Source organism: Camelina sativa, chromosome 15, assembly GCF_000633955.1.
Source record: "Camelina sativa cultivar DH55 chromosome 15, Cs, whole genome shotgun sequence".
NCBI lineage: Eukaryota > Viridiplantae > Streptophyta > Magnoliopsida > Brassicales > Brassicaceae > Camelina > Camelina sativa.
The window spans coordinates 8,648,050-8,671,042 of record NC_025699.1 but is presented as its reverse complement, the minus strand read 5'-3'; the positions used below and the strand labels follow the sequence as shown (position 1 = coordinate 8,671,042).

Sequence of the window (22,993 nt, the reverse complement as noted above, 5' to 3'; positions counted from 1 at the left end):
TTTAACAACATTTCATTTATTTAATTAAATAATTAAATATTAACTAAATAGATATTTGAACCCTAGCTAAAAAATCCTCTCTACAATTTTATTATTTTACAACATTAAAAACGGAATATTGGAAAGAGAAAAAACATTAAAAACAGAAAGTAATAAGTTACCAAAATTATCCCCAATTCGTTCCAGATTTCACCATAGTCGGTCGGGCTGTGCAGTTCACGCGCCGCTATACATTGCGATCAACTTCTTTACTCCTTAGCTTTCCTCCTTCGGACTTGACTCGATCGGCTGAGACGCGGACCACCGCACAGGCATGCACCTTCTTCTTCCTCACCAACTACGGTTACTCTTTCTCTAAATTGGTCCCCTTCTGTCGCAATCTCTGGATTTTGTGTGGAAATCTGGCTTTTACTATAATAAGTGTCACTCGTTGTTCACTTCGAGGAGTGTTCTATTTTTGGGGTTTTTAACGAATTTATTGATTTCATCTCCTCCCTTACCGTTTATAGTAGAAGCTGCTCAATTAAGGTGAGTAGGTGACACTGACACAATTTTGCTTTGGGTATTCGCAGGAGATAATTTCTATCTTGCTTTGAACTTTGTGTACTATAAATGGTATGGAACTTGGCTACTTTAAGAGTGTCTTTTTTTTTTTGGGATCACTTTGTTTGTATATGTTGCATGTTTTTTCAGTAGTTTGTGGAATCTTGCAGGGTGATTTGCGTAGAGGGAATGGTGGTGGAGGTTCCTCTAATCATGAAAGGAATAGGCAGACACTGTTTCCCAAACCAGAGACCTTGGATTTTGACTTGCCCTGCGACACCTCTTATCCTCAGCAGGTTGGTGTAGACAACAGGTAATGAAACAATCAGTGGCTTTTGGAAGGTTCTTATTTTTCTCTACACTTGATGTGCAGGACAATGCTGCTAGTTCTTCTGGAAGTCAAGTTAAATCTTTGCTGACTGAGATGGGATTTTGCCCAACTCTCGTTCAGAAAGCAATTGATGAAAATGGTATTCTAAAGTGTCCTGTTGAAAGTTTGTTTTTATAAAAGGCTTCCGTGAATGCTAACTTTCATTTAGGAGATATGATTACTGAGGTTACCTTTTCACATATCCAGGTGAAGACGATTTTGAATTGTTATTAGAGATTCTCACTAAGAGTACTGCGACAGAACATCCTGGACCCAGCCATCATGGTGGTCTAATGGAACCCAAACCGGTAACGCACATACTGTTGATGCACAAGTCTTGTATTCTCTTCTGTGCAATTTCTTTATGTTTCTTGCTTTTGTCTGACAGGAGCCTGGTATTGAATACGAAACCGATGGTCGAAGGATAGCATTACTAGCAATGAAGTTTCCAGAAAATCTTGTTGACCTTGCATTGGATAGGCTTGGTAATGTATTTACAATGACTTTGGCTTTCCATTTACACTTTCAAACATCTTACAATGGTTGCCGCATTTATTTCAGTGCTAGCTTCATTGTTTCGGTTTAACATATTCGCATTTGTTTCAGTGCTAGCTTCATTTTTTAGGTTATATGTTTTTGAGTGGCTAAATTTTTCAATATTGCAAGATTTTTTTTTTTCTCTTTTGGTTGATTAACGTCTCTTCATACTGGAACTTCTAATTATTTGATATATAAAAACAGACATAACTGAGGAGACTTATACGTCTTATTATGACGCCAATATGTATTTCTGAGAGGAGAAATAACATCTATGAAGCTGTTGTTTAATAATGCTTAGAGCGGAAATTCATCGCATGTGACGTTATGCTATTCAAAGCTATACAGAAACTTAGCATGCAGAAAGCAGCTATCATATGGGCTGTCACCAAAGTCTTTCTTCATGATTGTCTTTTCTGCATGATAGGTAAAGAGGCGCCAGTCGATGAGATGGTGGACTTCATTGCTGCTGCTCAATTAGCTGAAAAGTATGCGGAGGAATCCGAAGACTCACTTGATGGTGCTGAAATAAATGAAGAAGATGAAAATGTCGATGAAGTTATGGCTCGAGGACCTGAGGTATTTGGTGCTTTGAACATTGGCTGTTGATTTTCTTTTCAATGTGTTATTCGTCCTTTATGTCCTTTTGTTGGTTCGCCTTAGTAGATTCCAGTTTCCACTACCTGTCTGTGTCTTGTATAATTTATGTTGTTGTTACCTTTATTATCTCTAACCTTAGTTTTTTGCTTTACATTCAGGTTCCCAATGAACTATTGTTTGAAACAATGGACAAGACTTTGCATTTAATGGAAATGGGATTCTCTAATGATGAAATTTCATTGGCAATTGAGAAGCTAGGTGAGCAACTTAGGCACTTATGTGTTCAATCCATGACCATTATATGTTTGAAAGAAACAGTACAGACATGAAACCTATCTTGTATATGCAGTTAGTGGTGATTATGAAAATTTAATTGTGAAAAATTATATCATTTATTTTGCAGCCCGTCCTGTTGCACTGATAAATAATCCATTTTGCTCCTTTTCAGGTAGAAAAGGTCGGATTTCTGACCTTGCTGAGTCCATTGTTACTGGTGAATTTCCTAGTGACCGTGACCGTGACCGTGAAGATATAGAAAAGGTATGTTCATTCTAATTTTTCGAAGTAATATTTTCTCGCCCTCAAATAATTCACCAAAACCATCTCATTCTCTTCTATTAATTGGGCTATGATATTGCTGGAGTTTTACACAATGAATATTTGGTGCCACTGTAGAAAGTTTCAGCGGCGGTTCCTGCAGTGAATCGTACATGTCTTTCAAAGAGTTGGAGATTTATTGGTGTTGATGGGGGTTCGTCGACTGGCACTGCTAATATAAAACCAGATCCTGGTATTGACTCTTATCCTTTCCCTGATACTACCAATGCGGGAGAGACCTCAAAGGGTAAACGACCAAAAGATGAGGATGAGAATGCCTACCCCGATGAATGCACTGACTACGATGACAGAGGGAAACGGTTAAGACCCGAATATATGGGAGACTCAAGCTCGTTTATGGAAACCCCATGGATGCAAGATGAGTCAAAAGAGGACACATATGAATTTCCTAGAGTAATGCAGCCACGTTTGTCCCAGAGTCTTGGCCCAAATGTAGCCAAACGACCTTATTTCTTCTATGGAAACTTAGGTGAATTATCTCCTGGCTGGTGGTCGAAGTTATCGTCTTTCATGTTTGGAATTCACCCAGAACATGTAGATACTCGGTTGTGTTCACCCCTCCGTAGGACAGAAGGGTACCTGCACAATCTTCCCATTCAAAACCGGTTCAATATCCTCCCAAAACCTCGGTTGACTATACAAGATGCTATGCCACTAATGAAGAGTTGGTGGCCACAATGGGATATCAGAAAGCATCTGAATGGCGGCTCGTGTACTAGGACAAAAGATGTAACTCTTCTCTGTGAACGAATTGGACGCCGTATAGCTGAATGCAGGGGAAAGCCTACTCAACAAGACCAGACTCTAATACTTCGACATTGTCACACCTCAAATCTCATATGGATTGCTCCAAACATCCTCTCACCTGTGGAGCCTGAGCATATGGAGTGCATTATGGGATATCCAACAAACCACACAAACATCGGTGGTGGAAGATTGGCGGAAAGATTAAAGTTGTTTGATTACTGCTTTCAAACAGACACATTGGGCTACCATCTCTCTGTACTCAAGTCTATGTTCCCTGAAGGATTAACTGTTTTATCACTCTTTAGCGGGATTGGTGGTGCAGAAATTGCGTTGGACCGTCTTGGAATCCATCTAAAAGGCGTAGTCTCGGTAGAGTCCTGTGGATTGAGCCGTAACATACTGAAAAGATGGTGGCAGACTTCGGGACAAACCGGAGAGCTTGTGCAGATTGAAGACATCAAGAACTTAACGACAAACAAGCTGGAGAATTTGGTGCAGAGGTTTGAGGGATTTGACTTTATCATTTGCCAGAACCCATCAACACCTCTTGATCTCTCTAAAGAAACCTCAAGAGAAGAAGCTTCTGAATTTGATTACTCGTTGTTTAATGAGTTTGTCCGAATCTCGAAACGTGTCAGAGATATGATGGAGTTAAGTTGATGACTTGTCTGCCATCTTTGTTTTCTAAAGATATCTAGCTCAATCTTAAAGACTTCCCATGGTTTGTATCTCTTAGAGAACTGTTCTTTTGTAAAAAAAACCGATGCTTAAATGCATAGAATGTTCTATTTATTTTATAGCTATGCTACTTCTTAGAGAGATAAGCAGTGAATCATGTATGTCAATGTTGTATTCTGTTCACATTTATGTAATATATTAGCCCTTTTTCTGAATTCGCTTTGATTAGCGCAATGTTAGTTTCTTGCAATTATACTCTTTTTTTTTTGTGTGTGCAAATCATACTCATTCTCAGTCGAAAGGGTTATTTTTAGACTCATTTCGTCAAACTAAATTGTTTATGATCGGAAGTGTCTAATATATATATTTAATATAAACTATAATCGAAACCAGAGTCGATCAACTTTATGATTTGACTTAAAGTAGATAACCATTTGAATGATTGCATACCAAAATTATCAATGTTGGGTCACAGACGCTAGTCGATGAAGTCTTTTATTAAAGACAACTTAGTTGCATTATTACCCTACAAGCCTTGAACCAAAGAGAGAGAGAGAGAGCGAAAGAGCACAAAGGGAGCCTGCAACCAGACTGCATCAGGATCTCTGGCTAACCTTGCCTCCTGTCAGCTTAGCCGACTCAAACAACATGTGATTGATGAGTCCCCGCGCAGCACTGCCAAATACCATATCAGAGAATTTTGAGTCATTTCAAACTTACATTTATATATCCCAAGAGTATTTTGTAGTAATATGATCTCGAGCAGCTGTGTGTACGTGTGTGTGTTTGTGTGAGACATCATCTTTTTGCAGTACATGCCTCAACGAACAAGTTGTACATCTGATCTAATCAGTAATCACAAGGTTCTCTACTAGTATAAAACATTCACTAACGATTGTAGAGAAAAAAAAAACTCACTCATCTTTAAGCTTCTGAATCTTCTCAGGGTCTGTCTCATTCATATGTTTCTTAAACTGTTGCCTCACCATANTTCTAAAGATATCTAGCTCAATCTTAAAGACTTCCCATGGTTTGTATCTCTTAGAGAACTGTTCTTTTGTAAAAAAAACCGATGCTTAAATGCATAGAATGTTCTATTTATTTTATAGCTATGCTACTTCTTAGAGAGATAAGCAGTGAATCATGTATGTCAATGTTGTATTCTGTTCACATTTATGTAATATATTAGCCCTTTTTCTGAATTCGCTTTGATTAGCGCAATGTTAGTTTCTTGCAATTATACTCTTTTTTTTTTGTGTGTGCAAATCATACTCATTCTCAGTCGAAAGGGTTATTTTTAGACTCATTTCGTCAAACTAAATTGTTTATGATCGGAAGTGTCTAATATATATATTTAATATAAACTATAATCGAAACCAGAGTCGATCAACTTTATGATTTGACTTAAAGTAGATAACCATTTGAATGATTGCATACCAAAATTATCAATGTTGGGTCACAGACGCTAGTCGATGAAGTCTTTTATTAAAGACAACTTAGTTGCATTATTACCCTACAAGCCTTGAACCAAAGAGAGAGAGAGAGAGCGAAAGAGCACAAAGGGAGCCTGCAACCAGACTGCATCAGGATCTCTGGCTAACCTTGCCTCCTGTCAGCTTAGCCGACTCAAACAACATGTGATTGATGAGTCCCCGCGCAGCACTGCCAAATACCATATCAGAGAATTTTGAGTCATTTCAAACTTACATTTATATATCCCAAGAGTATTTTGTAGTAATATGATCTCGAGCAGCTGTGTGTACGTGTGTGTGTTTGTGTGAGACATCATCTTTTTGCAGTACATGCCTCAACGAACAAGTTGTACATCTGATCTAATCAGTAATCACAAGGTTCTCTACTAGTATAAAACATTCACTAACGATTGTAGAGAAAAAAAAAACTCACTCATCTTTAAGCTTCTGAATCTTCTCAGGGTCTGTCTCATTCATATGTTTCTTAAACTGTTGCCTCACCATACCAACCACTAGCTCAGTGTTGTGTTGCTGCACAACACAAACAAGTAAACAGAACAAAGTTCAGTTCCTATATCTCCTCCAATCCAGGATATCTAATCCTATAAGAAAAGCACAAATCTCTTTCTCGTGAAATCAAAACACAAGTGGTGATAAGATATCAGCCTCAACCTTTTGTGGTTGCAACATATCAAACTGTATTCTTGTATAAAGACGTTAAGTGGGTCAAGAGAATCAACTCTAAAAAGTGTCAATAGACGCGAGTTCTTGGGAGCAGCCTCAAAGACAAAGTATCCTGAGTCTAAATGAAAAACTCTCTACCTTTCTGCTATGAGTTACTAGGAGACTAAAGAGACAAAACATCAGGTAAAGAACAGTGATAGATTTCAATCGGCATCTATATAAACTCAATTCAGTTTCAAAGCCCTAAAGGTTCCAAACACTATGCTACAAATAAGAATGGCAATCAAAACCAAACACAATCCCATTGAAAGCAACATAGTATCTCTGAGTCTGACAAAGCAGGTTCATATATTCAAAGCTCAAGACAAACAATTAGTCGTAAATCTCACCTGCTTACCAATAAATTTAGCTCTACGAAGACATTCTCGGTACAACTGCCCATAAACAAAAGAGACGAATAGATCAGTGAAATAGCATCAAAGAAAGAATAAAACAAATCACAGGTCAAACAATGAGAACATTGGTACTAACCCTAACCACATTGTTAGCTAGTTCAGGAGGCAGAGAAGTTTGCAGAGACGGCATTTTCACAAAGAGATCTCTTGAGCTTCTTCAATCACAATGTCTTCTCCTATCACAGAAACACAAAATATCGCAACAATCGATCATAAGAGTCGATGAAATACACACAAACCATTAAAACAACAAATCTGATACTCAGATAGGATCGTAAACACGAAATGGAGAAGGCAAAAGATATTGGATTCAAGAGAGGAAATAGATAAAATCATCAATACAACATGTCAAACCATAAATAGAGCGAGAAAGACAACAAGATCGAGACTTACCGGAGAACAGACCGGACGGCGAAATTTCGAGCTGGAGAGAGACGGAGACAAGCACTCAGTCTCAACGGTGACTGCTTCCTCCGGTTTAAGACTTCAGGTAAAACTTACATAAACGACATCGTTTATGATTTCTGTTTACAAAGGGCCCAAAAAATTAAAGGCCCATTTATATATTCCAAGTCAAATACTCGAAACAATCTCATCCGTCCATTATTCGCGTTAATAACCGTAGATGTAATCGTCTCAGAGGGTACTAAATAATATCCGACGTGGATATACTCCTCCGTACCATTTCCCGCCCAAACTCATATATAGCTTCAGACCCCTACTAGACCCCTAAACATCGAAAATTGGAATCGTCACTTTAATTCGAAAAAACCCTAATTCTCTCTCACTTCGTCTCCCCCCAAAAAAAAGTTGCTATGGACGGTGGTGATCTCCCTTCCGGCTCCGGTTCAGGTTCTAATTTCTTCTCCGTCGAGCTAAATTCTGATTCTTTCTATGTTATAAATCCCAATTTCTAGGGTTTTATTATGTTTCAATGTCCCCATTGTTCTGTAACTTTCCATTGTTTGGGTTATGTCTGTACTGTATGCATATATAAGAGTTGTTTGTCTCACTGCTTATGTGTGTAGATATTAAGAAGAAACAAAAGCTGGACGATTCTGTTGATGATGAGGATGATTCTTCTTCTCCAATGGAGGTAGAGAGACGTCGTTATAGATCTATGGCCAAAGTTGCTATCGGTTATGGGGTTAACCCTTCCGTTCAGAACTCGTTCATTGCTGAGTCGATCCATAGCGTCTGCCCGGAGTTCTCTCTCGACACATCTAAACTCAAGAGTGCGGTTCTGGAGATGCATGAAGAAGGTAAAGAGAAGGTTAAGAAAATGCTGAAGGAACGAGAAGGGAGTCTAACACTCTGTTATGAATGGTTTGTACTTGGGGATTGGACAAGTGATGCCATTGATGGACCTATTTTGAACGAAGATTTCATCGGTATCAGCGCCTATTTCGCTGATGAGAACTGGAAGATGAATAAATGGGTATTGTGGTACCATCCTCGTGCGTCTCTGCGTGTTAAGGACATTTATGTTGATTCTATTAAGAATGTTATCTTGGATTATGGGATTGAGAGCAAGGTCTCGACTCTTCTTATGCCTAACTATAGTGATCTTGGTGTTAAAGCGTTTGATGATTTTAGAAGATGGATTGAAGAGAGTGGGAAGAGTGAGATCCATCCTCGAGTTTTCCTCATCTATTGCTGTTCTGACATTTTCCGGTTAATGGTTGATGATGTTTTCAAGGACATTAGCATATGGTTTATGGATCGTGTTCGGATGATGTTTCGTTGGGGAAGATTGGCACCGAAGAATTGGGATGTGACGTTGTGTAATCTGCAAAAAGCTGTGTATCTTTTCGAAGAGGATGAGGATTACGAGGATTGGGAACAACCAACTGATGAGGAATGGATAACGATTAAAACTTTTTGCAAACTCGCGGGTTGCATTTACAAAGTTGCCAAGGAGCTTTTTGATGGAGAGTATCCAACGTCTAATGTCTACTTCCACCTTCTTGCGGAGCTGAAGTTTATGCTAAAGGAAGAGCTTAAGAACGGTGATAGTGATTACTTCCTCAGCAAAGCAAAGGTGATATTGGAGAGGTTTGTTAAGTACTGGAATGATATGTTCCTGGTTTTGGCAACTGCTTCTGTTTTAGACCCTCGTTTCAAGACGAAGTATCTTGAGTTTTACTGCTCTAAGAAGGAAGTCAATGAGGAAGGCTCGAAAGCTGAAACTGTTTTGGACTATATACGCAATCTATATGCAGCTGGTGATATTAGTCCACTACCAGAATGTCCGGATGCTTCAGTGAAGCCAAAATCCTTGAGTTTGTTGCAGTTTCTCTTTGGCGTAGAAGCAGAAGGAGACGAAGAAGAAGAAGAGGATGAAAAAGAGGAGGAGAAGAAGCCTAATGGATACAAGGACTTTGTTTTGTTTCAAGAATTTCTCAAGTTTGAAGGATCTTCAAGGGAGTTTCAAGAATCAGAACTTGATTCTTATCTCAAAGAACCAATAATGGAGTGGAAAAAAGAGTTCAATGCACTAGACTGGTGGAGAGAAAAGAACTCAAAGTACCCGATCCTCTCAAGAGTAGCTCGTGACATCCTCTCCATTCCAATCTCTCGTGGCACATCGCACCGTGCTTATGTTGCTGACAAGAGAGAGTGTCCTGAGTTTATTGTCTCCATGGAGGATAAACTTGTGAACGCCATGATGTGCAGCGAGAGCTGGCCACGATTTTGATGTGGCCAATATTGGTAAGAACATTATGAAAACTCAATACCACTGTTATTCAGTAAGTAGATTAGATGTGAAGTTTCTTGACCAAATCCTTTTTATGGTCACCAAAGTAAGTGGTTCGAACCTGAGTTTCATGTTGTGTGTTCCTCGATCTTTACTAATGTGAACTATGTTTTTATCATTTCAGGCTATGTTAATTTCGTGGAATGGCTCCTCGCATGTGACTTCTCACTCAGTCAGTCCTTTTGTTTCAAAGACAATTTTTCCTCGCATGTGACTTCTCTCTCTGTCCTTTTGTTTCAAAGACTATTGTGAAAGATTGATTAGATTTGAACTTAATGTTGGGTTTGGTGTTTTTGTCTTATTGGATTTGATGACTTCTAAGCTCTAATCAAAATCTCATGTTTAATCGATAACTTATTATTATTGTTGGGTATTGGTTTTTTGGTATTATTTGTCAACAACTCAACAACATCTTATCTTAAGAAATCTAGTAATGTTATTGCTTTTGGTACTATCTCAATATTATTTGCTTTTGATACTAAGCGAATGTAATATGAAGGAGAAGAGACGAAAGAATAACAAGAAAAAACTACAAATAAAAAAAAGTTCAACGGCAAATAAAACGCTGTCGTTTGTTCACTTATGGACCTATTATATTGGGCTAAACGCTGTCGTTTTCCCGTTTCCCACCTCAGTCTCGAGGAAGAGACGATGATGATGATTACTGATCTTCCACACGATTTGGAATCGGAAATACTCTCTAGGGTTCCGGCGAAGTCTTTAGCGAAATTGAAGACTACTTGTAAACGATGGTACGCTTTGTTCAGAGATCCGAATTTCGTCAAGACGAACTTGGATAAAGAAGCCGCGAGGGAATTGATCTTACTGATGAATCGTAGGGTTCATTCGATCAGCGTCAATCTCAGTGGGATTCGCAACAGCGTTGATCCGTCTATGGAGGTTTCAGGTAAACTCAGTTCGAAGGATTTGAAAATATCTAACATCTCTCACTGCGACGGTTTGTTATTATGCACCACAAATGAGAACACTAGGCTCGTTGTTTGGAACCCCTGTACCGGTCAAACCAGGTCGATCAAACCAAGAACTCGTTACCGGCGTAATGGTTCCTATACTGTCGGATATGTAAACAGCAAATCTTCTTGCCACAGCCGTAACTACAAAATGTTGAGGATTTGCCGTTACTACGACCATCAGAAACTCCGGGCGGCTGACTTTGAGATCTACGATTTTGGCTCTGATTCTTGGAAGGTTATTGATGATGGCATCACCTGGGCCTGGGGTACATCTTCTCCTGGCGTGTCTTTGAATGGGAACACTTACTGGGTTGGTAGAGAGTCAGAAACAGATATTTTCTTGATGAGTTTTGATTTCACAGCAGAGAGATTTGTGCGTCTTCCTCTTCCGTATCAGATTTTTGATTACGATGATATCGCGATTCTATCATCTGTTAGAGAAGAGAAGCTCTCCTTGTTGAAGCAGAATTTTCATGTGCTTTCAACAGAGGTGAAGATATGGGTGACCAATAAGTTTGCTGAGGCCAAAGACTTGTTATGGAGCCAGTTCTTAGTGATTGATTTTAGTAAATTCATGTTACCAAGTCGGATGAGTGTGCTAAGTTTCTTGTTGGACGAGGAGAATAAAGTGGCAGTGTGTTGTGATACAGACATGGAAGATGGTTATAAGACCAGCGTCTACATTGTTGGGGTGGATTTGTATAAAGAAGTCTACAAAGACGTTACAAAGGAATTGATCTTTAATTGCCCACGTCTCGTCAGTTATGTTCCAAGTTTGGTTAACATTCAGAGAACACACCCAAAGGCAAAAAGAAAACGAGATTAAAGAAGGTAACTCAAATGAATCACCTTACTTGGATTGGATTCTTTATAACAGAGCATTTCTGATATAGAGTAATTAAACTAAAGCATCTGAGCCTCTATGATTCATACCCTGTTCTTTAGTCTTACTATATAATTGCTTACTACATAGCACATAAAGATAGTGTTCTTGTCATGCAAACCTGAGAGCTTTAGATATGTACGTATCGTTACTGTATCTGGTTTCGGGTAAGCATTCTCTTTAAATGGATCTCTATTTGTGATTTGTGTTATACAGGCACGGTCTGGAGGCCAACTTCGTAAGGAGCCTTAAAGCATTCCAAGTGAAACTCAAAGCCAACGCTTATCCAAATTTTGTGGTGGAGTAAAGGAAGATTATAATCACTTCAACATATGTTATGAGCTTTGTAAGTTTTACTTCGGCTACAATGCTTTTGTACGTAGTTTTTATGACTCTGAGAATACATTTCCTAATCAGATCAATGCGGGAGAAATTAGTGAAAACACCCACATTCACCACATATGGGATATGCTTTAAGGTTTTCTTACAGAATGACAGAGATCACAATGCATAAATGAAAGTTGCTACTGAATGAATCTCAATTTTAAAGACGAAAACAATAAGTCTTCTCTGGGAAGTTTGAAATCTGTTTCTTGTAGCATTAATGTCACGTCCTGTGACTAACTCTTCCTTGGTTCTGAAGAATCCATAGTGCACTTCCTTGAGTAATTTCAGAACATTGGTCAATCCCAGTGAAATCATTGCAATGCAAACTCTGTAACGAACATACAAGTGACCAAAGCTACTACGAGAGGAAGGTGACGATGAGAAGTCGCTTCTAGTTTTCTTAAGAAATAATTTTAATTATTGACATGATTTTAGCTTACGAGTAAACCCTTTTGAGCTGAGAATTCCGGAGAAACAGATGAAACTTGAGAAACCAAACGCGAGAAACCCCTAAACTTGATCAGCAAGAAATTGACTATTGTACCCTCTCTGTATATATAACATATATTTTAAGCCCTAATTTTTTTATATTCGCAGTCCTGTCGCTGTTTCCTCAGGTCAAAACACTATGATGGTTACTGATCTTCCACATGATTTAGAATCGGAAATACTCTCTAGGGTTCCGGCCACATATCTAAAAAAATTGCAAACGATGGCACGCTTTATTTAGAGATCCAAAATTCGTCAAGAAGAACTTGGATTTAGCAGAAACGCATGTGATCTTTGATGATCGTCGTGTTTATTCAGTGACAGAGATAAATACTCTGATTCATAGCATCAATATCCGTGGAATCCAAACCAGCTTTGATGGGGTCCAAGGTAAACTTAACACGCTAAAGGATTCAGAACAGGATAAGATATATGGTATATATAATCTCTCACTGCGATGGGTTGTTATTGTGCAGTATTACCAAGGAACTTACTAGACTCTTGGTTTGGAACCCTTGTACTGGTCAAACCAGGTTGATCCAAGCCAATAATCGCACGATCTTGAACATGTATTCTCTAGGATACGTAAACAACAACAACAAATCTTGCAATAGCTACAAAATCTTGAATTTTGACCGTCATCTCTGCTCCCTAAACAGTTCTCACGCTAAGTCTGAAATCTATGAGTTCAACTCTGATTCATGGAGAATTTTTGATCACGTCTCTCCTGGTTGCTGCACAGAATCCAAAGCCGTGACTTTGAAGGGAAATGCTTATTGGTTTGCAGCAGATTGGTTTGCTTCAGAGAAAGAAAGCAAATTTATACTCAAGTTTGATTTCACAAGAGAGAGATTTGGACGTCTATCTCTTCCTTTCCAGAAGAATTACAATGATGAAACTGTGGTTCTATCAGTTGTTAGAGAGGAGAAACTTGCCTTGTTACAACAGAGTTTTAATACAGATTCGTTAAAGATGAATATATGGGTTACCAAAACTAAGATCGATGAGGACAAAGACTTGTCTTGGAGCAACTTCTTGGTAGTAGATTTTGGTAAAGTTATATTAACAAGTGAGGCGTCGATGTACATGAGTTTCTTGGTTGACGAGGAGAATAAAATCGTGGTGTGCTCTGATACAGATTTTGACATTAAAACGACGACCACAATTTACTTTGCTAAAGAGGGTATACAAGTTCATCAAGAGATTGCACAGAAGCCAAAAATTTGTTGGCCATTTCTCGTCAGTTATGTTCCAAGTTTGGTTCAAATTCAGTGAGGTAATTTAAGTAATCCTGCAAGCAGAGGATCAAAGGCTATTAACTTAGTCAATCGTAAAATAAACAGAGTAGCTGAAACCTTTTATTTTATTTTTTAAGAGCTCTATACAAGTGACCAAAGCTACTACGAGAGGAAGATGACGATGAGGAGGAAGGCTTCTAGTTCTTAGGAAAGATTTTTAATTGTTGACATGATTTATTTTACATATTTAAGAGTTTTCATCGATCGAATTAACCTTATAAGCTGAGATTCGCGGAGATACTAACTAATAAGAGCATTTGATAGTAAATTCTACAAACACAAAAAAAAAAAATCAAGAATTAGATGGAAACATGAGAAGCCAAAAACGCGAAAAAGCCCTAAACTTGATCAGCAAGAAATCTATACAGAACAGAGTAGACTTTGAAGTTTTGAGAGAAAGCACTTGTTACTGTCTCACCGATTCTCGTAAATGTAGTCATGCTCATTGACTATTATACCCTCTCTAGTCTCTATTTTATACCAATTGTTAAACCCTAATTTCGATCTATAGACTATAGTTCTGTCGCTGTCTTCCTCTGTTCCTCAGGTCGTCATACGAGAAATCACAAGATAAACAAACACTATGATGGTTACTGATCTTCCACATGATTTAGAATCAGAAATACTGTCTAGGGTTCCAGCCACTTCTCTACAAAAATTGCAAACTACTTGCAAACGTTGGTACGCTTTATTTAGAGATCCTAGATTCGTAAAGAAGAACTTTGGTAAAGCAGCAGAGCAGGTGATCTTAAAGGATAACAGGGGTTATTCAGCGGCAGTAATGGATACTCTAATTCATAGAGTCGATCTCCATGGAATCCAAAACAGCTTTGATCCATCCATTGAGGTTGCAGTTAAACTTAACAAGCTAAAAGATTCAGAACAGTTCAAGCTATCTTCCATCTTACTTCACTGCGAGGGTTTATTATTGTGCACTGAAAAGGGCAGTAAACTCGTAGTTTGGAACCCTTGTACTGGTCAAACCAGGTGGATCAAATCCAATGATCGTATTCGTATGTTATCCAATTATGTCTTAGGATACGTAAAAAACAGCGACAAATCTTGGGATAGCTACAGAATCTTGAATTTTGAAAATCTTGATAGCTGCCTAAAGGTTTCTCCTCTTAAGCTTTATATCTATGAGTTCAACTCTGATTCATGGAGGTTTCTTGATGACGTCTATCCTAATTCTTTCATTCACTCTGATGGCGTGACTCTGAAGGGAAATGCTTACTGGTATGCTTCAGATGAAGAAGACCCCCTCGTTACATTCATACTAAAGTTTGATTTTACTACTGAGAGATTTGAACGTCTGCGTCTGCCGCCTCTATCTTTTAAGAATACTAGTTATGTTAATGTGGTTCTCTCAGTTGTTAGAGAAGGGAAACTTGCCTTGTTACAAAAGAGGGTTGATGATACAGATTCGTTAAAGATGGATATATGGGTGACAAAAAGTAAGATCGATGAGGCCAAAGACTTGTCGTGGAGCAACTTCTTATTAGTGGATTTGGGTAAAGTTATGTTACCAGATGTGATGGTTCCTCATATGAGTTTCTTGGTTGATGAGAAGAATAAAATGGTTGTATGTTGTGAAACAGGCTTATTGAGTAATCCCGTGAGGACCACGACAAAATTATACTTGGCTATAGGGGGTAGACAAGTTCATCAAGAGATTGTACAAGAACCACAGGGTCGTTGTCCATTTCTCCTCAGTTATGTTCCTAGTTTGGTTCAAATTCATTGAAGTACTTCAAGTATCATTTGCAGGTAAAGGAAGTAATTATAATTAATTTAATTACAGTTTTTGTAGTCAATTACTATAAAATACACAGAGTAGCTGAATTTTCTTGAGATTTTTTTTTTTCTTTATTATCCATCGCTTTTGAAAATACATTTTGGTGATCTACTTAAATACATTGTTTATGAATGCTTTTAGTGAGGTATACATTGTTTATGAACGCTTACCGAAAACAAAAGTGTAGAAAGCTAACAAGGTTGTGTTTATGTATAATGTTGATCATATTCAAAAGTTATAATAATACATAAATCAGTTCTAGAAATCCTAAATTGGCCCATAATAATGCCTATAACAGTAACAGTAGTAATAGCGAACAATAAAATAGTTCACGTCCGTGACCGTCTACTGTTTGCTTTTTCACCAAAACGTCCCATTTTTCAGTCTCGATGATTAGACCCGTCGACAGAAAAAGAAGCCAATAATGAAACGCCTCGTAGTACTGTTCCCGCCTAAATCATAACAAAGTACAGTAGCAAGCAAAAAGAGCAAATCATTCTCTCTTCTTCCCCAAAATCCGAATCCTTAGCATTTCTCTCTCCGCAACCACAGCAACACTTCTATGGAAGACGGTGATCCCTCCTCCGGTTCAGGTCCAGTTTCTTCTTCCTTAATTGCTAGGCCTCCGTTTATTTTGATATTAGTTTTTCTAGTGTAGAGAATGTGTATAGAATGTTTAATATGTGTATAAGGGTATTTATGTACATTAGTAATCCCTAGTTGCCCTACTCTTACCTCACTATATATAGTTGTAATCTCTCTATCAATATACTTAAGTTTCACATTCTACATGGTATCACAGCCACGATTCTAATACCTAAATACAAATTTTCTAAATTTTTCTCCTTTTCCCTCTATTGTCATGTCTACCGAGAACGGCAACCCTACTCAGCCTCCAATGACCGACGTCATCCCTGTCAACAATCAACATCTTCTTCATGTCAACATGACGAACGTTACCAAACTGACGGATACAAATTTTCTCATGTGGAAACTTCAAGTGCGATCTCTTGTTGCTGGCTATGGTCTTATTGGCCATCTCGATGGATCTGTTGAGAAACCTCCCCTGACGGTCACCACCAATGGTGCTAACACCCCGAACCCAGCCTTCCTCCTGTGGCAGCGTCAATATCAGCTGCTCTACAGTGCTCTTCTAGGCTCCATCTCTCTCAGTGGTCAGCCAACACTCTCTTAAACTACCGTTGCTGCGGAGATCTGGTCTACCCTGGCCGAGATCTATGCAAAACCGAGTCGTGGACACATTCGCCAACTGAAGGACCAACTTAAGGTCTTACACAAAGGTAACACAACCATTGATGAATACATGCGCACTCTTATCACCAAGTTTGATACTCTGGCCAGTTTGGAAGCACCTATGGTCCATGATGACAAGATTGAGCAGATTCTCGATGGGCTTCCCGACGAATACCGTCCTATTGTTGACCAAGTTGCCAGCAAAGATGTTGCTCCTTCCATTGCATACGTCCATGAGCATCTCCTCAATCATGAAGCCAAGCTCCTTGCCAAAGCAGTGTCTCCCTCGCTCCCTGTGACAGCCAATGTTGTTACTCACCGTAACAATCCCTCTTCCCGTTCCAACAACTCGTCTCGCAACAACAACAGGAACAACTACAATCCTGCATCTCAACCCCAATGGCAGTCCAACAACAACACCTCCAACCAACGTAACTCTCGCCCTTACCTTGGGAAATGTCAATACTGTCATGTTCAAGGTCACTCTGCACGCCGCTGTCCTCAGATTCCGCATCGCAACACTGCTCCGGCCTCCTCGTCGTCTAGTCCTTTCACCCCATGGCAGCCTCGTGCCAACCTTGCCATTGGTGGCTCCTCACCGTATGGTAGTGATCCTTGGGTCTTGGATACTGGTGCCACCCATCACATGACCAATGATTTAGCAAGGCTTTCAGTCCATCAACCATATTCTGGAGGTGATGATGTGATCATTGGAGATGGTTCTCCTCTCCCCATATCACATACTGGTTCTTCCATCTTACCTTCTCTTTCACGTGATTTGCAAATTCACAAAGTCCTTTATGTGCCTGATTTACACAAAAATCTTATATCAGTTTATTGACTCTGTAATGCTAATCAAGTGACTGTTGAATTTGCTCCTGCTCACTTTCAGGTGAAGGATCTTCGTTCGGGGGCACCGCTTCTTCAAGGCAGAACCAATAATGAGTTGTATGAGTGGCCAGTCACGCCTTCCCAAGCTACTGCTCTTTTTGCGTCTCCGAGTTCCAAAACGACTTTAGCTTCCTGGCATTCTAGACTTGGCCATCCCTCACCACCTATCTTACATAAGCTTGTTATAACCTTATCTCTTCCTCTTGCTTCTACTTCTACTTCAAATTCCTTTTGTTCAGATTGCCACATTAATAAAAGTCACAAGCTTTCTTTTGCTCAAACATCGATTGTCTCAGTCAAGCCTCTTCAATATGTGTTTTCAGATGTATGGACATCTCCAATTACTGCATTTGACAATTCCTAATACTATTTAATCTTTGTTGATCATTATACTAGATATACATGGTTTTACCCCCTCAAACAGAAATCCCAAGTCAGAGAAATCTTTGTTACCTTTAAAACTCTTGTTGAGAAACATTTCCAAACACCTATCCAAACACTTTAATCAGACAATGGTGGTGAGTATCTGGCTTTACGTTCTTATCTTCAACAAAGTGGCATTTCCCATCTTACATCGCCGCCTCACATCCCAGAACACAATGGCATTTCAGAGAGGAAGCATCGTCACATTGTTGAAACAGGCTTGTGTCTTCTCTCTCAATCAGCTCTCCCCAAGGCGTATTGGCCTTTTGCATTCGCAACTGCGGTCTATCTGATTAATCGACTTCCCACAGCAGTTCTTGATCATCAAAATCCATACACCAAGCTCTTTAGTCTTGCTCCTAATTATAACAAGCTGAGGGTCTTCGGTTGTGAGTGTTACCCATGGTTACGCCCCTATGCAAAGCATAAGCTGGATCCTCGATCACTCTCTTGTGTCTTTGTTGGTTATTCATTGAGTCAGAGTGCTTACCTCTGTTTTCATGTCTCCACTCGTCGACTCTATGTTTCTCGGCATGTTCAGTTCAATGAGTCCTTCTTTCCGTTTCGTTCCTCACCGATCATCTCCTCGCTGTAACCAGCCGACTCAGCCTCGTCGATCTCCATCACAAACTCGCCGCTCACATCAGTCATCCCGATTTCTGAAGTTGTCATGCCTGCAGTGCCCCCCGACGACGTCCTTCACCGCCCTGCTCCGTCTCCGGCTCCGGCGCCGCCTCAATTGTCGACCACCGCTCATGTATTGCCTTCTCTCTCAACTCGACCTTCTTCCTCTTCTTCTTTAATCCATCAAAGGCCCACTGGCGAAGCCCATTTTCATCCTCCCAATCTCACAAATTCAACTACCATTGAAAGGCCCACTGGCTCAGCCCACCTGAATTCTGTTATTCAGCCACCTTCCCAAAGGCCCACTGGTCCACACCCACTATTGCCAATTGGTCCCAATGTCTCTCCGCGAACAAACTCATCGTTGTCTCCGTCAACCACCGCTTCGCCGAGTCCCTCGTCGGACAACTCTCCAGCTCCCTCTCCGTCTCCTCCACCACAACCCAATTCACCACCAGCGCCTGCTCCGATTCCCCTCCCAAATCCACCCATACCTCAAAATCAGATTCAAAATCAAAATCCACCACCAAACCTTCATCCGATGACAACAAGAGGGAAGAATCACATTCACAAGCCAAACACCAAGTATAGCCTTGCCATTACACGTCGCAGGGCGTTTGCCCCAGAGCCACGCACCTATCGTCAAGCTCTTGCAGATGATCGATGGCGTGGTGCGATGTCAGAGGAATATAACGGACAGTTAGAGAAGCGCACGTGGGATCTTGTTCCTCGTTCACCAACGCAAAATGTTGTCGGCTGCAGATGGGTCTATAAAACCAAAATTCTACCTTCGGGTGACTTGGATAAATATAAAGCTCGCTTGGTCGCCAAAGGATATCATCAAACGTATGGTCTTGATTACAAAGAAACTTTTAGCCTTGTTGTTAAGGCTGTCACAATCCGCACTGTACTTGGTCATGCTGCGAGTCATTGCTGGCCGATATAGCAACTGGCTGTCAATCAAGCCTTCTTACAAGGAACTCTAGAAGATGAGGTATATATGGATCAGCCGCCTGGGTTTGTTGATAAAGACAGACCCGATTATGTGTGTAAGCTTCGGAAGGCGCCTGGGTTTGTTGATAAAGACAGACCCGATTATGTGTGTAAGCTTCGGAAGGCAATCTATGGCCTCAAACAGGCGCCACGTTCCTGGTATATAGAACTCCGTAACTTCCTTCTTCAATCAGGTTTTCAGAACAGTTATGCTGATGCTTCTCTGTCTGTGTATAGTCGTGGTCCGACTCTACTTTACATGTTGGTATATGTTGATGATATTATCGTTACTGGTAATGACTCCACTGCTGTTGCTAGAATGATTGACTGTCTTGGAGCGCGGTTCTCGCTAAAAGATCAGGGAGATATCAGCTACTTTCTAGGAATCGAGGTAACAAGAACCAAGAGTGGTCTTCACTTAATGCAGCGGAAGTACATCTTAGATCTGTTGCACAAAACAAATATGGTGGACTCCAAGAGTGTTTCCACGCCGATGGCTGTTTCCCCTAAACTCCTTAAAACTTCTGGTACTCCATTAGCTGATGCGTCTGATTTTCGTATGGTTGTTGGCAGCCTCCAGTACCTTGCGTTCACGCGACCAGACATATCATACGCTGTTAACCGTCTTTCTCAATTTATGCACAGTCCTACAACCGATCACTGGCAAGCGGCCAAACGTGTCCTTCGTTACCTTGCCGGTACAATGACGCATGGAGTTCTCTTATCTTCCACCAATGCTCCTGTGCTCAAGGCTTTTTCTGATGCAGATTGGGCTGGCGATGCAGATGATTATGTTTCCACAAATGCCTATGTTATCTACCTAGGTAACCATGCGGTTTCATGGTCTTCAAAGAAACAAACAGGGGTGGCTCGGTCTTCAACGGAAGCGGAGTATAGAGCCATTGCTAATGCCTCTGCTGAAATTCGTTGGATTTGCAATCTTCTCACTGAGTTGCGTATCCACATCCCTACGACTCCGGTCATCTATTGCGACAATGTCGGTGCCACTTACTTGAGTGCGAATCCAGTTTTTCACTCTAGAATGAAACATATTGCCTTAGACTATCATTTTGTTCGTGGACAGGTACAGACTGGTGCACTGAAGGTTTCTCATGTCTCGACCAAGGATCAGCTTGCTGATGCTTTGACAAAGCCACTTCCACGGGGACAGTTTCTTCATGCATGTTCCAAGATTGGAGTCACCAAGGTCCCTCCATCTTGAGGGGGTGTGTAGAGAATGTGTATAGAATGTTTAATATGTGTATAAGGGTATTTATGTACATTAGTAATCCCTAGTTGCCCTACTCTTACCTCACTATATATAGTTGTAATCTCTCTATCAATATACTTAAGTTTCACATTCTACATCTAGTACCTCAAAAAGCCTCTCAATGTGTAATGTTATCTTGATCTGCATTTTTAGATGTTAAGAAGAAACTAAGTTTGGAGACTGTGGTGGCTAGTCGAATCCCTACACAGGCGGAGAAAGATCAAAAATTTCTGAGAGGTACGGCACAGTGGCTCATTACTACTTCTCGTTTAAGCCCTAACTCCTTTGTGCGGTATATGGGACCGTTCTTGCCTTTTGGTGTTTATCAACTCGAAAAAGAAGTTCTGAAGATACACAAAGAGCGTAAAGAGATGGTCAAGAAATTTCTCAAAGATTTTGATGGGAAACTAACCATCTCTTATGATCTTTTAGCTTATGATGATGAATATCACAGTTATTCTGAAGATGGTTCTCTTTGGCACATGGATTTCGTTTGTATGAGTGCCCATTTCGTTGATCATAATAAGTGTAAGGTGGGGAAATGGATCTTGGGGTACTATCCTACCGAGTATGCACGCGGCGAGAAAGTTGCTGTTTACAGAATCAAGACTGTTCTTGTGGATTATGAGATTGAGAACAAGGTCTCTGCTCTTCTAGTACCTAACTATGATGATCTTGGTCATAAGGAGTTTGATGGTTTCAGGAAATGGGTAGAGAAGAGAGGGAAGAATCAGATTGATCCTTGCTTCTTCCGCATCTACTGTTGTGCTGATCTTTTCAGGTTGATGGCTGGTGATGTGTTTGACAATATGGACTTGCTGCTTGAGGAGATCAGGGTATTGGTTGGTTGGGGTAAGCTGACACCAACCAACTGGAACGTCTCTTTGCGTAATCTGCAAGAAGCGTTAGATATGGAAGATAAGAGAGTATTTGTTGAGGATGGTTATTACGAGGGATATGACTTACCATGTGATGAAGACTGGGAAATGATTAGAACTTTTTGCAAACTTGCTGGTTGCATTTATAAAGTGGCAAAGGAGCTTTTCGAAGGAGGTTATTCGACATCTAATGTCTACTTTCACCTTCTTGCGGAGCTGAAGTTTATGTTGAACCAAGAGCTTGCCACTGCTGATAACGATCACTTCCTTAGCAAAGCTACAGAGATATTGAAGAGGTTTGATAAGTATTGGAATGATATGTTCCTTGTTTTGGCAACGGCTTCTGTTTTAGACCCTCGTTTCAAGATGAAGTATCTTGAGTTTTACTGCTCAAAGAACGAAGTTAATGATGAAGGTTCAAAAGTTGAAACTGTTTTGGACTTTGTACGCAATCTATATGCTCACTATGCAGCTAGTGGTATCCGTCCACTAACAGAATGTCTGGATACTACAGTTGACTCAGTTTTCTATAGCTCAGAAGAAGAAGAAGAAGAAGAAAATGATGAAGAATGTGGGGAAGAATTAGAACATAAGGTCAAGGAAGAGAAGAAGCTTGATACATACGAGGATTTTGCTTTCTTTCAAGAGTTTCTCAAGTTTGAAGGATCTTCAAGAGAGTTTGGTGAATCGGAACTCGATTCCTACCTCAAAGAACCGGTAATGGAGTGGAACAAAGACTTCAAAGCACTGGAATGGTGGAAAAAAGAGAGCCAAAAGTATCCAATACTCTTTCGAGTAGCTCGTGACATTCTCTCCATTCCAATATCATGTGCCACATCGTGGGATGCTTATGTTGCTGACAGAAGAGAGTGTCCAGAATTTGTTGTCTCCATGAAGGCCAGACTTGTGAACGCCATGATGTGCAGCAAAAGCTGGTCACAGCTTTGACACGGCAAAATTTGTAACAACAAAAAGTGCTTTGGCCTTGGTGAGAAACTCCTTGTATATCTGCTTCTTTTTCATTAAGTCCGTTTTCCAGTTCAACATCAGAAAACATTGAGATTTGAGAACCTTGTTTAACTAAATGAAATTTCTCAAGTCCACTTTATTATTAGTTGTAACGTTACATTTGGAGTTTCTTTGATCTACCTATTTTCTTCTTCTTTTCTCACATTAAGACCACATATGTTATAAACAAAGACGACGTTCGTAGTAATGTCTTCAGCATAGTACATATGCTTTGTCATCACCAAACTATAATTTTTACTATGCCAATTATAAAATAGGGCTGATTCTGTTAAGTTAAACAGAGTAGCTGAATTTTCTTTGAGATTTTTGTTTTTTGTTCATCATTCACTTTTGAAAGTACATA

The 22,993-nt window shown here is 39.9% G+C and overlaps 6 protein-coding genes across 12 annotated transcripts; 5 read left to right on the top strand and 1 right to left on the bottom strand.

Annotated features, from left to right (window-relative positions):
• On the top strand, positions 157-5,199 carry LOC104746075 (DNA (cytosine-5)-methyltransferase DRM2-like). Of its 3 annotated transcripts, XR_760816.2 has the most exons (11): positions 157-311; positions 573-615; positions 714-839; positions 917-1,013; positions 1,121-1,221; positions 1,302-1,398; positions 1,878-2,029; positions 2,209-2,308; positions 2,499-2,590; positions 2,726-4,136; positions 5,124-5,199. XR_760816.2 is itself a non-coding variant. In XM_010467462.2 (10 exons), the coding sequence occupies exons 2-10, from the start codon at positions 613-615 to the stop codon at positions 4,073-4,075; spliced, it is 2,118 nt and encodes a 705-aa protein (XP_010465764.1). In that variant the 5' UTR covers positions 157-311; positions 573-612; the 3' UTR covers positions 4,076-4,212. The 3 variants fall into 3 exon arrangements, 2 of the variants coding, with proteins under 2 accessions (XP_010465764.1, XP_010465766.1); XM_010467462.2 differs by lacking the exon at positions 5,124-5,199 and having other exon boundaries at positions 2,726-4,212; XM_010467464.2 differs by lacking the exon at positions 5,124-5,199 and having other exon boundaries at positions 163-342; positions 2,726-4,212.
• LOC104746076 lies at positions 4,502-7,205 on the bottom strand. Of its 5 annotated transcripts, XM_010467469.2 has the most exons (6): positions 7,098-7,205; positions 6,781-6,880; positions 6,639-6,683; positions 6,062-6,096; positions 5,012-5,074; positions 4,502-4,768 (listed from the first exon to the last, which is right to left on the bottom strand). In XM_010467469.2, the coding sequence occupies exons 2-6, from the start codon at positions 6,832-6,834 to the stop codon at positions 4,690-4,692; spliced, it is 276 nt and encodes a 91-aa protein (XP_010465771.1). In that variant the 5' UTR covers positions 6,835-6,880; positions 7,098-7,205; the 3' UTR covers positions 4,502-4,689. The 5 variants fall into 5 exon arrangements, with proteins under 5 accessions (XP_010465771.1, XP_010465772.1, XP_010465769.1 ...); XM_010467470.2 differs by lacking the exons at positions 4,502-4,768; positions 5,012-5,074 and adding an exon at positions 5,489-5,755 and having other exon boundaries at positions 5,999-6,096; positions 6,647-6,683; positions 6,781-6,859; positions 7,098-7,185; XM_010467467.2 differs by lacking the exons at positions 4,502-4,768; positions 5,012-5,074 and adding an exon at positions 5,492-5,755 and having other exon boundaries at positions 5,999-6,096; positions 6,781-6,874; positions 7,098-7,185.
• LOC104746074 (zinc finger BED domain-containing protein RICESLEEPER 2-like) lies at positions 7,456-9,810 on the top strand. Its single transcript, XM_010467461.1, has 3 exons — positions 7,456-7,556; positions 7,733-9,416; positions 9,587-9,810. The coding sequence occupies exons 1-2, from the start codon at positions 7,520-7,522 to the stop codon at positions 9,400-9,402; spliced, it is 1,707 nt and encodes a 568-aa protein (XP_010465763.1). The 5' UTR covers positions 7,456-7,519; the 3' UTR covers positions 9,403-9,416; positions 9,587-9,810.
• Positions 10,087-11,748, top strand: LOC104746073 (putative F-box/kelch-repeat protein At3g17540). The gene is made up of 2 exons (XM_010467460.1): positions 10,087-11,267; positions 11,536-11,748. Exon 1 carries the CDS (start codon positions 10,114-10,116, stop codon positions 11,260-11,262), a length of 1,149 nt encoding a protein of 382 aa, XP_010465762.1. The 5' UTR covers positions 10,087-10,113; the 3' UTR covers positions 11,263-11,267; positions 11,536-11,748.
• LOC104748262 (putative F-box protein At3g17265) lies at positions 12,335-13,470 on the top strand. Its single transcript, XM_019236692.1, is given in 4 exon segments — positions 12,335-12,408; positions 12,410-12,635; positions 12,637-12,764; positions 12,855-13,470. Coding segments are annotated over 4 exon segments (1,044 nt in total).
• Positions 14,077-15,237, top strand: LOC104748261 (putative F-box protein At3g17265). Its single transcript, XM_010469932.1, has 2 exons — positions 14,077-14,523; positions 14,623-15,237. The coding sequence occupies exons 1-2, from the start codon at positions 14,077-14,079 to the stop codon at positions 15,235-15,237; spliced, it is 1,062 nt and encodes a 353-aa protein (XP_010468234.1).